The sequence below is a fragment of the Petromyzon marinus genome, chromosome 62, assembly GCF_048934315.1.
Source record: "Petromyzon marinus isolate PM22_M1 ecotype Great Lakes invasive population chromosome 62, UKy_Petmar_22M1.pri1.0, whole genome shotgun sequence".
Taxonomy (NCBI): domain Eukaryota; kingdom Metazoa; phylum Chordata; class Hyperoartia; order Petromyzontiformes; family Petromyzontidae; genus Petromyzon; species Petromyzon marinus.
In genome coordinates, this window is record NC_133728.1 from 9774286 (window position 1) to 9789588 (window position 15303).

Here is a 15303-nt window from a genome sequence, read left to right on the forward strand (position 1 = left end):
CGCGGTCACGTGGCCCCCCAACTCCCCCAACCCCCCCAACGCCCCCAGCCCCCTAACCCCTCACCCCCAAGCCCCCCACCCCAACGCCCCCACCCCAAGGCCCTCCAACCCCCCACCCCAACGCCCCCTAACCCCCCCACCCCAACGCCCCCTAACCCCTCACCCCAACCCCCACCCCAAGGCCCCCCAACCCCCCCACCCCAACGCCTCCCAACCCAATGCCCCCCACCCTCCAACCTCCCCCAACCACCCCAACGCCCCCCACCCCAACCCCCCACCCCAACGCCCCCCAACCCCCCCACCCCAAACAACCCCAACCCCCCACCCCAAGGCCCCCCAACCCCCCCCACCCCAACGCCCCCCCAACCCAATGCCCCCCACCCTCCAACCTCCCCCAACCACCCCAACGCCCCCCACCCCAACGCCCCCACCCCAACGCCCCCTAACCCCCCACCCCAAGGCCCCCCAACCCCCCCCCACCCCAACGCCCCCCAACCCAATGCCCCCCACCCTCCAACCTCCCCCAACCCACCCCCAACACCCCCCCCCCCCCAACAATCCCAACGCCCCCCACCCCAAACAACCCCAACTCCGCCCCCCCCAACCACCCGCAAACTCCTCAACCCCCCCCCCCCCCCTGCAACCTCAACCCCCCTACAGGTGACAACTTTACAGGCGCGACATTTCACATCGTCCTCCTTCTAGTCGACACGTTCGTCCTCCGTTCCAACGCATTCGACGTTTCAGCAGTGCACTGCATCGGTTCAACACACCCACCCACCGTCCTTGATTCAACACACCCACCGTCCTTGATTCAACACACTCACCCACCCACCGTCCTTGATTCAACCACGCTAACACCACGATCCTTGATTCAACACACCCACCCACCGTCCTTGATTCAACCACGCTAACACCACCATCCTTGATTCAACATACCCACCCACCGTCCTTGATTCAACCACGCTAACACCACCATCCTTGATTCAACACACCCACCCACCGTCCTTGATTCAACACACCCACCCACCGTCCTTGATTCAACACACCCACCCACCGTCCTTGATTCAACCACGCTAACACCACCGTCCTTGATTCAACCACGCTAGCACCACCGTCCTTGATTCAACCACGCAAACACCACCATCCTTGATTCAACCACGCTAGCACCACCGTCCTTGATTCAACCACACGGTCACTAATACTTGATTTAACCACAAAGTATCCATCCTTTATTCAACCATAGTCACCATCCTTTAATCAACCCGTCACTAGACTTTTCTACCACGTAGTAATCGTCCCACGTTCAATTGGTCATCCATTATTCAAACCAGTCAGCATCATTATTCAGTAGTGAACTATTTGTCTTTTGTAAACGTGACACATTTTTTTACTGTTTGGCCTTGTCGGGTGGTGGAGGGTTACGACACATGTATAAATAACGCGATCTAACCAAACCCCCCTCCCCCCTTATTATGAATAATATTGGTCGCGAAAGCCTACTACGTGTTCAACTGGCTAACCTCTATGGGGAGGATACAGAGATGGTTGTGACGAGGGATTATATAGTAGTGGCGGGGCATGGAGGGAGGGGGGCCATGGTGAGTGTGGGGGCTGGGTGTGGGCTGGGAGGAGAAGTTGCAAAACCGAGGGTGCACTGGGAGGCAACTGGTGGAGCCGAGACTGAGGCTTTGTGATGTAGATGGAGGAAGTAAATAAGCAAGCTAGGGTTAAGGTGCCTTTTGTTATGCTGCCGGGTGGGTAGGTGAGACACACTTAAGCGTTTGTGCTTTTGCTACGTCGTCCCCACCTGAAGAAGGACGCTTGTGTTGCGCCCAAAACGTCGTAATTTAATTTAGTTTTCATTTATTTTTTACCTACGTGACTTTACCGAAAAAAACAAAGAGTATGAATCCTTGCAGTCACGAAAGCTTCAAATGTAGAATCTAATTAATACTTTAGAACATAAGACATGCAATCATTGCAAATCCCTAAGACTGAGCAAAACCAAATTAAGCCAAGGGCCTCAAAACCACCTAGACTGTATGGGCTACCAAAGATTCATAAAATCGGCATCCCATTACGACCCATAGTCAGTTCAATTGGCTCTGCCACATATAATTTAGGAAGATATATAACTAAACAAATACAGCCCTACATCGGTAGGACGGCTTCATTCGTAAAAAAATCAGAACATCTTGTGAATATGGTGAAAGATATTAAACTTAACCCTAATGACATTCTAGTGAGTTTTGATGTGATTTCTCTATTCACAAAGGTTCCAGTGAACGAGTCGCTTAAACTACTTGATACACTAGTAAATAATACAGGTTTACCAAAAGACATCGTGAAACTAGCTGACCATTGTTTAAATAACACTTCTTGTGGAGAGGTGATTTCTTTAAACAAAAGGAAGGAGCCGCAATGGGCTCTCCTTTATCTCCCGCTATCCAAATCTGTACATGGAAAACTTTAAAACAAGAGCACTTGCCTCGAGTACATTAAAACCATATTTTTGGTTTAGATATGTGAATGACACTTTGGTTGTCTGGCCACATGGTAAAGATACACTTAAACGATTTCTAAATCATCTCAATGCACAAAACCCGGCCATCCAGTTCACCATGGAAATGGAGGTGAATAACACACTCACGTTCCTAGATATTTTGCTTGGACATGGCCTAAATGACAAAAATGACACAGCGTTTACCGAAAGCACACTGATGACTATCTAAATGTAGATTCACATCATCACCCAGCTCAGAAATCCTCTATTATCAAGACACTCATACATCGGGCTAAAACAGTGTCAGATGGTGAAAGTCTAGTGAGAGAGATTAAACATGTTAAAGAAGCACTACGACAGAATAGCTACAATAATGCTCAAATTAACAGAACACTGAATGCCAAATCACGAACGCAAAGCAACACTGCTGAAAGCGATCAGATTGTTAAAACAATCAAAATACCATATATCTCAGGAGTAACTGACAAATTGGCCCGTGTTTTGCAAAAGCAAAACAATAAAGTCAGATTTAGTACGGTCCACAAAATGCAAAAACTAGTATCTTGCACTAAAGACGAATTACCTAAATTACTAACAGGTGTATATCGGATTAATTGTTTACGTGGCAGATGCTATATTGGACAGACGGGACGTAACAGCATAAGACTAAAAGAACACCAAAGAAATATTAAATGATCTCAAACACAAATGTCGGCAGTGGCAGAGCATGCTTGTCAACAAGGCCACTCAATTGATTTTGATAACGTTGAAGTGTTGTGTAAAACGAATTACTGACCAAGCCTAATTAGAGAATAAATAAAAATTGAGAGAAATACAAATAACTTGAATTGCTCGGACAGCTTCAGGTTTAGTGCGGCCTGGAAGCGTATTATTAAATAAAATATATGTTACAATTTCTTATAGTGGAAGCAAATACTAATTAACAACAATTGAATGATTACCAATCTATTATATAATTACAATACCCTCCCCCTCTGCCTCAAATCACTGCACCGAATTGGGTTAAATGACATAACCCTGCTGCTCTATTTAAGACCGGGAGCAAGTGGAGGGCTTCATTATGGCAAATTGCCCGATGATGCTGGATGTAATTACCAGCGAAACGTCGTACTCAAAAATTGTAAATGATGTTGATTCACTCTTCAACACACCGGTGGGCTAAAGTAGTGAACTATTTTGTCTCTTGTAAACCTGACACATTTTTTACTGTTTGGCCGTGTCGGGTGGTGGAGGGTTATGACATATTTATAAATAACGCGATCTAACCCAAAAACCTTTATGAATCATTATTCAACCAGTGATTCTTTATTCGACTGCACAGTCACCATTTTTAATTCAACCAAAATAAAAATCCTTTATGCAGTCACACAGCCGCCATCCATCATTCAACCACACATATTGCAGAATTAAAATCTCAACAAAATGTGAGATTGTGAGTTGGGATCCTTGTCAAGAATCAACTCGGCCAACACTCCATCCGTATTTGATAAAATTAGTAGCAGTCTTGAGAAGTGCCATGCTTGGATGAGTTGAGGCAACCCACCATGGGAATGTGGAATGTCCACTGCTGACATGGTGATGCCGTGTCCTCACAGCGTACTGACTGGTGAAATGTTATTTGTAGTTTGTGTGTGTGTCTCTCTCTCTCACCATCATCCCTGTGGCTATGAGATGTTAACTACCTCGTCTGGTATACAGGAGGTCGTGGGTTAGATCCCGACCCTGACACCCGCTGTATATTTGGAGTTTGCGGTGCCTCTCTCCCCATGGTCGCGTGGATTTTTATCCCCTCCACATTTAGAAACGTCATGCGTTAAGAGCATTTGGCTCCTATACATTTCCACATGTTGATGATGAAAAGCCACTTCGTTGAGCTATCATTCGTGATAGCCAGGTCGGTTCTGAAAAAATAACTATACAGCTCAGTGGGGCCTTACCTGGTAAAGTAAAAATGAATTGACTTATGTCACACGCAATGAACGTGTTGATATGCATGTGTAGTGACTGTACTCGTCACTGTATGGTGCCGGGGCTTGCGAAGCCACGGCCAGTAATGTGTTGTCACTACGGGTAGCCCAGGTTACGGGATGTAGTACCAACCCTAGCAGGCCTTAGGTGAGCGCTGGTTAGCGCGGAGGCACCGCGAGCAGTGTGCGGGGCCGACTCCCGGTGAGGGAGCGAGGGGAGCGTCAGCCAGCCAGGGTTACCTTAGGGCATGATACACTGGTTGACCTGCTGTCACGTGACCGTATGATATTGGTGGGGGGCCACCGGTGGACGGGGGCCATGGGGCGGTCACGTGGTCTAAAGGAGCTCTCGGGAACCTTCGAGAAGGAGCTCGAGAGAGGCGAAGGGCGGAGCCAGCCCCAGCCCGGGAGCCCCGTGAGGAGCTCGGGGTTCTTCGTGTGCTGGTGTTACGAAGATCCACGTCGGGGAGAAGCCGCCTCTAGCCACGCGGTCCGGGACCGAGCTTGTGGTCCGGACCAGGATAGCGAACCGTGTCTAGTTCTGCCGTAGCGTGGTTAGATGGGCATTCGAGACCCAAGTGTAGATTGTGTTATGTTGCGTGTTAATGCGGAATACATAGTGTTGCTCCCAAGATAACGCCTGCGACTCAGTTGGACTCACTACACATGTGTAGGGATTAAATCACAATCGAAAATACTCATCAGACGCCATGAACACAGAATAGCAACAACAAAATCCATGCGTTTTCCTGGATTTTTTTGTTGTTATTCTGTCTCTCACTGTTCAAATAAACCTACGATTAAAATGATAGACTGATCATTTCTTTGTCAGTAAGCAAACGTACAAAATCAGCAGGGGATCAAATACTTTTTTCCCTCACTGTATGTATGTTGAACTTCTTTCGCACCGTACATAGCCAACCGTGCTAATCGAAGTTGTGGGGGTAGTATAGCAAACTAAACACAACAAGCGGTTCGAATTAAATTAGTTTATGTAGTTTGAACTTCGTTTTCACCGTACAAAGCTACCCATGCTAATCGGAGGTGCGTGGGGGGTGGGGTGGAAGGAAAACTAAATTAAACACGAAAAAATGGACGTTATTTTTTCTGCGCTACGATTAAGAGCAACCCCTTGAAGTCAGAGGCCCTCTCCCGTCCAGCGACGTCAGGCGCCCCGTGCTTGGTCAGTCGGCGGACCGTAAACCCCGCCGCCCTCACGGCGTCCACCACGTTGCCCTCGTCCACGGGCAGCACCCTGAAGGTCTCGACGCCGACGCGGTAAAATGTCTCCTGCAACACAGTGGTCATGACGAGCCACCCGCCCGGACGCAGGCGCCCGCACATCCGGCTCAGCGCAGCACCGAAGCCTTCGACCGAGTCGCACGCAGCCTCCAGGCACAGCGTGGAGAGGACGCAGTCGAAGAGGTCAGGGATCTGTGTGGACCTGCCGACCCGATCGACCCGATGGGGAGAAATACAGAATAAAACGATCATGTTTACTGGTTATTAGAATCAGGATCTTTATTTAGGACTGCAGAAATCCGATGAGCTATGTGTGTTTAACCTCTTTCTCACCATACGTAGCCAACCGTGCTAATCGGAGGTGTGGATGAAGCTCTTTTTCACAGATGTCCAGAAGGGATGGATCAGAAAGTTGCAACAACAAACAATACAAAAATAACGATCGGAGTGCAAAGTATAGGAAAGGTAAGCAATTACTAAAACTATATATTTCTAAGTATACAGGTTCCAATTGCATAAGTACACCAAGTCCCACACCTCCGATTAGCACGGTTGTCTATGTACGGCGCGAAATAAGTTTAGTATACGTACGTATATACATACAATTCCCAAGCTTGCGCAAGGCAGCACAAACAACAGCAAGAACAGTCCCATACCACATCACGACAACGCACAATCCCTCAATAATATTGATACATGTGTAGTGACTGTGATTGTCACTGTGGTGCCGGGCTTACGAAGTCATGGCGGATAATGTGTTGACATTACGTGTAGCCCGCTTGCGGGGCGTAGTACCAGCCCTAGTGGGGCTTGGGTGAGCGCTCGTCAGCGTGGAGGCACCGCGAGCAGTGTGCGGTGCGGGCTCCCGGTGAGGAAGCGAGAGGGAGCGTCAGCCAGCCAGGGTTACGTTGGGGCACGATACGCTGGTTGACCTGTTCTTGCTGTTGTTTGTGCTGACACGTGACCGGATGATATTGGAGGGAGGCCACCAGTGCACGGGGCCGCTGGGCGGTCACGTGGTCTAAAAGAGCTATCGCGAGCCTTCGAGAAAGAGCTTGAGAGATTTGGAAGGTGGACGGGGCGGAAGATGGAGACGATGCTCTTGGAAGTGTTTGGCTTTAGGCCCCAATTCATAACGTATGCTTCTAAGCTCTTGAGATAAAAAAAAAAAAAACTTTTCCAGGGTCCATTTTTTGTCCGGGCTTGGGTTGCCAGTGTGATGTCGTCTGCGTACGTGAACTTATGGGAGGATGCTGCCGGAAAGTAACTGGTGTAGAAATTGAACAGCACTGGGGCTAGAACAGATCCCTGTGGGAGCCTATTATTCAATGTTCATGGGCTGCTGGCAGCTCCACCAAGGTGGACGGTGAACCATTGGTCGCTCAGAATTGTAGTGATGAGTCTGATCGTTGGGCGGCAAGACACGGCCATCGCAAGCTTCAGCAGGAGACCCTTCAACCATACGGTATCATATTCTAGGAAGAGTTCAATGAATGCTGCTCCTGTTTTGAGCTGGTGTTCGAAACCTAGCACCTGGTCGCAGAAATTTCGGCCAGTTCGGAATCCAGCTTGTTCCGTAGGGACTATCTTATCAAGCATAGACCTCAGCCTTTAGAGCAGGAGCCACTCCATTAGCTTGTAGCAGATGCTGAGGGAAGAGGATAGGGCGGTAGTTTTGGCCACCAATGTGGCCTTTGCCGGGTTTAAGAATGGTTATGATCTTAGCCACTTTCCACTCATATGGTCCCACTCCTGAGGAGTGAATATCAGTGAGGAACGTGGCAAACCATTTTCTTGCTCGTGGTACCAAGTTCTTGATGAATTCTGGGTAAATACCATCGAGGCCTGAGGCTTTACCGGTCTTCATCCTGGCAATATAAACATCTACTTCCTCCATTGAGAAAGGACCGGAGAAAGCGGAGGTTTGTTTGGCAGCGGTCAAGAGTATGGTAGATTTCTTTCTAAACTTGCCGTCTTGTGTTTTTTTATTGATAGGTGCTCATGAGATGCCGATTATCTGTCCGGCAATGTTGTCATGACTGACTTGTGGAGTTTTGTATTTTGGCGTGGGCTGCTGCTCCCAGCATCCTTCGGAGGCTCCAGGGTTAATGGCTCGATTTTGTAAAGTTAAGCGCCTCCACTGTTTCACACCACCTTTGTCTTCATGCCAAGTCCAGTGATTCGAGGAAGGCTTTTGCAGTTTCCTGCTTCTGATCGGAATAACATTTCCGGAAGAGTTTTTTGCTTTCTCCAGACCAACGGGGAATTAAGACTTTTCTAAAAGCTGTGAGCAATTAAAATTGGACTTGGCTCTTCTTGCTGGTAGGTACGAGTGTTACCATTGTTGTGCCCCCTCTCCGCCGCCTCTGATTCTGTTAACATCTCTCGCCATGGTGGCCAGGAGATGGTAACTACCTCACCTGGTATACAGGAGGTCGTGGGTTCAATCCCAATCCTGACACCTGCTGTATATTTGGGATTTGCGTGTTTCTCTCTCTATCTCTCTCCACATGATCGCATGGATTTTTCTCCGGGTCCTCCGGTTCTTCCCTCCACATTTAGAAGCAACATCACGTGTTTAGAGTATTTGGCTGCCATGCATTTGCATCTAATAAGCAACTTCGTTGAGCTATCATTTGTGGCCAGGTCGCTTCTAAAAAGAGCTACGCAGCTCAGTGTGGGCCTTACCTGGTAAAGTAACAAAAAAGATTATAGCTAAGCTTAGTCAAAAAGGGGCCTCACCCGAGTAACAGGTCGTCCTGGTTGACGTCGCAGGGCAGCACAGCCTGAACCGCCCTGCGTAGGCGCTCCGTCTTCTCCTCCTCACATCCGCTACTCACATACGCACACACACCATGGCGGCGTTACGCACACAAACAAGAGCCCGATGCAGGGCCAGCCTGCCTTCTCTCTGCCCCCGACGATAGTGTACCAACAACTAAACTAAAAACTAAACTATTTAATTTTATTTACCAGGTTTGTATGTATGTTGAACTGCTTTTGCGCTGTACGTAGCCAAAGGTGCTGATCAGCGGTGCGCAGGAAGGCAAACAAACTAAACACAAAAAGTAGTTAGAAAGAAATTAGTTTCCAATCTAGATTTAAAGTGCACAGCTCCAATGTCTTCCTAATATTGGAAGAGCGTTCCAGACGGCTGCAGAAGCGCACCTGAGCTATATCACTTTTTGTTAAGAAGCGGCCTGGCCACAAATGATGGCTTAACGAAGTGGCTTATCAAGTGAAAATGTATAGCAGCCAAATACTCTGAACGTACATTGTTTCTAAAGTCGGAGGGAAAAACCAAAAACACCGGAGAAAATTCCTAGCAGCCATGGAGAGAGACAGAGACGCAAACTCCAAATATATAGCAGGCATCAGGGTTGGAATGTAATCCATGACATTCTGTATACCGGGTTAGGCAAGGTAACACCTCTTAGCCACCATGGCAGCCCCCCGTCTTTCGGCCGCTTCACCATCCTAGAGTCTCACGGCTCTACTCGGCCGACCGTACTCGGTGGAGAGAGAGGCACTTGCCTCCTTCCCTCGAGGCGGCACACAAACTGGACGATGCTCGTCCAGTCGAAGGCATCGGGGGAGCAGTTGAGCCAGCCTTGGAGCTCTTCTCGGTTGCTCTGCGCGTACTCGGAGAGGTAGATCTCGGGGAAGCTCTCGCAGGCGCTCAGCACCTGGTAGATGGTAGGACCCGAACCAACGTCCAGGAGGCGCTGGCCCGACACCTCGCCTGGAAGCGGTGAGAGAATAAAAGAAGGGTTCAAAGTGAAGCACGGAGTGTTTGTACGTGTGTGTGTACGATGAACTTCTTTCGCACCGTACCTAGCCAACCGTGCTAATTGTAGGTGCGGGAAAGGACAACAAACTGAACGCAAAAATCTATTCTAAAATAAATGAATTTATATATGTATGTTTAACTTCTTTCGCACCATATGTAGCCAACACACTGCTCAGTCCCCTCCATATTCGGCTGTTCAGCACCTACCTTGGGCCCCGTGAACATGGATTTTTCCAAAACTGCTTTCTGGGCGTGGCCTAAGGTGTACGTGTGGCTTATAGTCCGATCTCTTGGTCACTATTGCATCAAGTGTATCCTCTCGTGTCTAAAAACTATATAACACACGCCTCACTCCACCTGACAATTTCACGTGAAACTAAATTATATATCTATGTTTTATTTTACCAGGTAAAGGCCCACTGAGCTGTGTAGCTCTATTTCAGACACGACCTGGCCTCAAATGATAGCTCAACAAAGTGGCTCATCATCATCACGTGGAAATTTCTGCAGTCAAATACTCTAAACTCACATTGATTCTAATTGAGGAGGGAAAACCGGAGGATGTGGAGAAAAATCCACGCAAACTCCAAATATACAACAGGCATCAGGATGGAGCCCACGACCTCTCCTGCATACTACGCAAGGGATTTAACGCCTCGCCACAGCGGTTCCCCAACAATGAGCGGAAAGCGACGGACGGCTAACACGCAGCGAGTTGGCACGGTGGGGAGCACAAGTGGTGCATCCGCCAGTCATCTGTCAGTCAACCCAGACGACCTGGGACTGTACCGTGACCTCCTGCCAGCAGCGAGCCTTCCGCGCTTCACGCGATAATCCTCAAAAGCGCACTTAGGCTGGCACAAGCACTGTGGTGACATGACCGCTATTTCAGCAGCGAACGGAGGCTGTTGTCTTGTTGTCGTCATTGCTGTTGTGACCGTCATTCTTGTGACTCCGAGAACCTGTGGCGAAGGCCGAGTGCAGGAACTGGAGGAGCTGGGGCAGGAGCTCGCCCTCCCCCGCGTCACCCTGGGCTGTGCTGAAGTACGCGCGCATGTACTCGCGCGGGCTGAAGTGGGTGGCATAGTCCTTTCCCTGCCGCCTGGTCACCTCCCGTTCCGCCATTTTGCTTCAGAAACATCGTCACGGCAATCGTGGAAAAGAGAAAGGGACAGGAAAGATTGCTCAAAGGGCGTGCAAAGAATCACGGGGAGATGTGTCGCGACCCGAATCACAGGGGTTAAGTGACCTGAACGACGATCGTAGTGGGAAACGGGAATATGGTTTCAGTGCGGCTTTGGGAGGTGTGATCCCCGTGGAAAAAAGGGCAAATAACCCACGAAAACATAACCTATGGGGCTCCACACTCCTTGTGAGAGACTCGTTCAGGTGTGGTGTTACAAGTCGGCTCGGTTCCACTTCATCTCTGATTAGCTACGTGTTAGCTACGCACGGTGTGGAATAAGTTTAAGTTCAATACTGGTGAACCAGGGCTTCATTGACCCCCCCCCCCCGGTTTCCTAGATACCCTCATGACCTCGGTGTACCACACTCGCACCGATTTCAAGTGTCGTCGGTACTTTTGCAGCTCTTAGCAACAAGCAATGAGTGTGTACATATGGCGGACCCCCGATTATTCGCGTGCGGTATATCCCATTTGCGAATAAACCGTGCACCCGAGATTTTGACGTAAATTAAGAACTCATGGATTTTCCCTTAAGCCCAAAATCTATCAACTAAAAATAGTTATACATGTAGTGTTATTATTGGAAATGTTTATAACAAGTGTGCGGCCCGACGTCCACCCCGCCGCCCGCGCTGGGTAGGTGGGGCGCGACGTCCGCCCGTTCCGCTCCCTCCGCCATGCCGGTCGGCTCGCGCCGGGCCCCCGCCGGCCGAGTGACGGGGCCCCCCACGCTAGTGCCCTCTCCTAAAGGGACATGCTCGTGCTGCTGGCCTCAGAGCCGCACGGGGTCAATACACACACGGGTGCATACCGCAGCTGTCGCTAACAGAGAGGCCGCGAACCCCGCTGTCACCGGCGAGCGATTAACTATTCGTGGCGGGGACCGCACACTTCCACTGGCACGCGATTAACTCTTAACGCGCACGCCCGCGCACACCGCGGCCCCGCTGACAATAGGTGCTGTGAGCGAGCTCACACCTGCACGATTACCCCACTCGCTCAAACACACATGTTTCCCCACCGCTACCCAGGACTCGGCTTGCACACGCAGTCGCTCCACACAGAAATCGCAGACACCACACCACCTATGCTCTGTGCTAACTTTTATTCCCGGCGCAAACCATAATCCCTCAAATTAAGCTACCCATGATAAACGTTTTTGGGTTAGATCGCGTTATTTATAAATGTGTCGTAACCCTCCACCACCCGACACGGCCAATCAGCAAAAAAGTGTCACGTTGACAAAAGACAAAATAGTTCACTACTTTAGCCCACCGGTGTGTTGAAGAGTGAATCCACAACATTTAAATTTTTTGAGTACGACGTTTCGCTGGTAATTACATCCAGCATCATCGGGCAATTTGCCAGAATGGTGAAGCCCTCCACTTGCTCCCGATCTTAAATAGAGCAGCAGCAGGGTGACATCATCATTGAACTCATCATAATACATATTACAATTCCTTATAGGGGAAACAAATACTAACAAACTGATCACTAACGTAGCATATAATTGCAATAACACACATTACAACTAATTACTAATCTACAAATCACTACTAATCATAACAATTGACTGATTACCAATCTATAATATAATTACAATAACCCCCCCCCCCTCAAATCACTGCACCTGAATGAGTTCAATGATAACTGTCACCCTGCTGCTCTATTTAAGACCGGGAGCAAGAGGAGAGCCTCACCATTCTGGCGAATTGCCCGATGATGCTGGATGTAATTACCAGCGAAACGTCGTACTCAAAAAAATGTAAATGTTGTGGATTCACTCTTCAACACACCGGTGGGCTAAAGTAGTGAACTATTTTGTCTTTTGTTAACGTGACACTTTTTTGCTGATTGGCCGTGTCGGGTGGTGGAGGGTTACGACGCATTTATAAATAACGCGATCTAACCCAAAAACCTTTATTATGAATAATATTGGTCGCGAAAGCCTACTACGTGTTAAACTAAGCTACCCAGTCGGCACTACCCAGGGGGGAATATCTTCCGAGAAAAGTCTAACCTCCTACCATCTATGCTCCTGCTCACTCAAGTGTTCTATCATGTACCTAGTAGCTGTACTCGCGGCGCCACACAGACGCTGTGAGAGGCGGAGGGAAGAGGACGATAAAGCCATGCCTCACACTGCCTCGTAGCGGCCCTCACTGGCGTCACACGGACGCTGTGAGCGGCTGGAGAAGGCAGGACGGGTTGGGGGGTCTTGACGGCCAAGATGTTGAACTTTTCGCGCGGCCCTCGGGCTCCCCTTTTTATCCCCCTGACTTCAAACGCCCGGGGTCGCATTGTACTGCGCGGCCAATCGTGCGCCTACCCTGTGGTCACAGCTCGGCTTTTGCCGTTTTTTATGCCCTTACATGGATCGCGGTAGCCGGTGCTTCTGTGATCTACTGTTAATCCGGATTAACAGTAGAGGGCATCTGGGTGTGAATTCGGTTTGGGGGTCGGGAGGGGGGGTCGTGGCGCTACGCTCCCCTGACCTCATCGTCTGCCTTTCTCACTTTTTCAAGCCAAGCTTCTCCGGATGTCGTGACTGACTCATCGCGGCTGGCCCGGTAACCTTTTTGCGCCCAAACAATATTAAGCCAACTCAGGGGCACCGCGATGTAAATTGTCCTGCGAGGGTCGTCCAATCCCCTGGCACCGGGAAACCGTGGGACTTTCCTCAGAGGGACCCTTCAGATTAAAACCCTTTGTGCCAAGCAATCCCACGCCAGTGCGCTGCGTGTGTGTACTCGGTGTGTGGGCCGGGGGGGGGGGGTTGCGGCGCTTGCAGAGTAGCTTCGAGGCCGTAGCACCACACAAGTCACGTGCTTAAACCGAGCAAATATGTATCATTTGTGATAGCTAGGTCGCTTGTGAAAAATAGCTACAAAGCTCAGTAGGTCTTACCTCGTAAAATAAAAATAGCTCAGTAAATAGTATAGATTAAATAGTCTCGAGGCCTTCCTGGCTAAGCAAGCGTAATAATAATTAAACCTGACAGGGTCATGTCATGAAACCCAAGACCACCAGACCACTTGATTACACACACATTAACTGCTAAACGCAAACCTTCTCTGGTTGATGAGAGTGATGATGACGTTGTTGAAGTTGTTGCTGCTGCTGGGACAGGAACGAGGAGGAAGCTGCCGTCTCTTGCCTCCCCAAAAGTTTATCTGAGAGCAAAAATCCCCCAAACCAGCGCAGGAATGTCCTCGGGCTGCAGCGGTAGTGGGGTTGCTCTGCCAGGAATCTTTCTCCAATGGCTGAAGCCAGCCCCACTAACTCATCCCCCCACCTACCCTACCCAGGGCTAATCATTGATGGAGGCCGAGCAAAGTTCCCCAAAACAGTCTCCGTGTGGTTCTCAACCGAGGGTGCGCAACTATGGGGAGGGGAGGGGGATGATGTGGCAGCGTTATGCGACACATAGGAGGCCCAGTCGGCCACAAGGGGGGCCCTGAATCAACAAGATAAAAACAAGTACAAACATGTTAAGATTTTAACTCCAACAATTACCCATGAATGCAAAAAAACCCCACTAATAAATGAAAAAAAATATTTCCGAAAAATATCCACAGCGTGAAATCTAGTAGCCGCTACTGCTGGTGTTTGTTACTGAACACCACCAGGGTGTTTTGGCAAGTGACACGCGCATGAAAGCCAGACGGCACGATAACTTAATTGTGAGTACTCTTTGGTTCTTTCGGTAAAGTCACGTAGAAAGAAATTAAATTAAATAATAGAATACTAAGTTTCGATTGCAACACAAGCAATCGTCATCAGGTAGAAAACAAACCTAGAAAACTTAGAAATACAATGCAATACAACACACAGAGTCGGCTTACATAACAGTCAATACCCTACCTGGTTGATTACGTTCTTCCAAAGACTGCTAAATTTGAGAGAGAGAGACAAAACACAGACACGGAGTCACACAAACAGACACACAAGCAGAGAGGGACACACACATAGACGCACAGAGACACAGCGCCTCTGTGTCGAGGCCTTGAATAGAGAGGATTTAAGTTAGTTTTCTCGCTCTCTGTGTATCTCTGTTTGTCAAATTTCACACGTAACCTCTAATTTAACAATCTGTGTTAACCAACTCTCTGTGTTGCATTTCACCGATTCGGTGACATCCCCTCTCTCGCCCCGCCTTCTCTTTCCTTTCCTTTGTGGCGTCATCTTAACAATGACCTGGGATCCCAAGTCGCGTTAGTATTAGCACAACATCACCCCACCCCCTGAAGAAAAGTCGTCCTCGACTCAACACAACCCGTGAGAATCTAAGGGATTCAGGGTAATTCTGATGGCAGGGGAGTATGTAGGGATGAAGGGAGAAAATATTAACTTGTCGGTCAATTAACAAGCAATTTTGAACTCAACCTAAGTCCTGTCACTTTGTGTGTATAGGTGTGGAGTGCATGTGTACAGAACAGATGTTAAGACAGTAATAAACGGGTAACCCATAAGATGAGACGGGACATACAAGGTTCAACCGGACCTTCCAACCCGAACAACCGACGACAACCTCCGGCGTGAAGAAACGACAATGTAATTTGACTCCGCGGTTCCGTGGTCTTGCATGTGG

General features: G+C 49.0%; 1 protein-coding gene across 2 annotated transcripts; it reads right to left on the reverse strand.

The window, feature by feature from the left end:
* Nucleotides 1-3813: 3813 nt before the first annotated feature.
* On the reverse strand, nucleotides 3814-14084 carry LOC116955936 (nicotinamide N-methyltransferase-like). 2 transcript variants are annotated; one of them, XM_032977295.2, is made up of 5 exons: nucleotides 13782-14084; nucleotides 10489-10655; nucleotides 9271-9478; nucleotides 8479-8568; nucleotides 3814-5938 (listed from the first exon to the last, which is right to left on the reverse strand). In XM_032977295.2, exons 2-5 carry the CDS (start codon nucleotides 10649-10651, stop codon nucleotides 5593-5595), a joined length of 807 nt encoding a protein of 268 aa, XP_032833186.2. In that variant the 5' UTR covers nucleotides 10652-10655; nucleotides 13782-14084; the 3' UTR covers nucleotides 3814-5592. The 2 variants fall into 2 exon arrangements, with proteins under 2 accessions (XP_032833186.2, XP_075909846.1); XM_076053731.1 differs by lacking the exon at nucleotides 13782-14084 and adding an exon at nucleotides 12779-13773.
* Between the last annotated feature and the right edge of the window lie 1219 nt (nucleotides 14085-15303).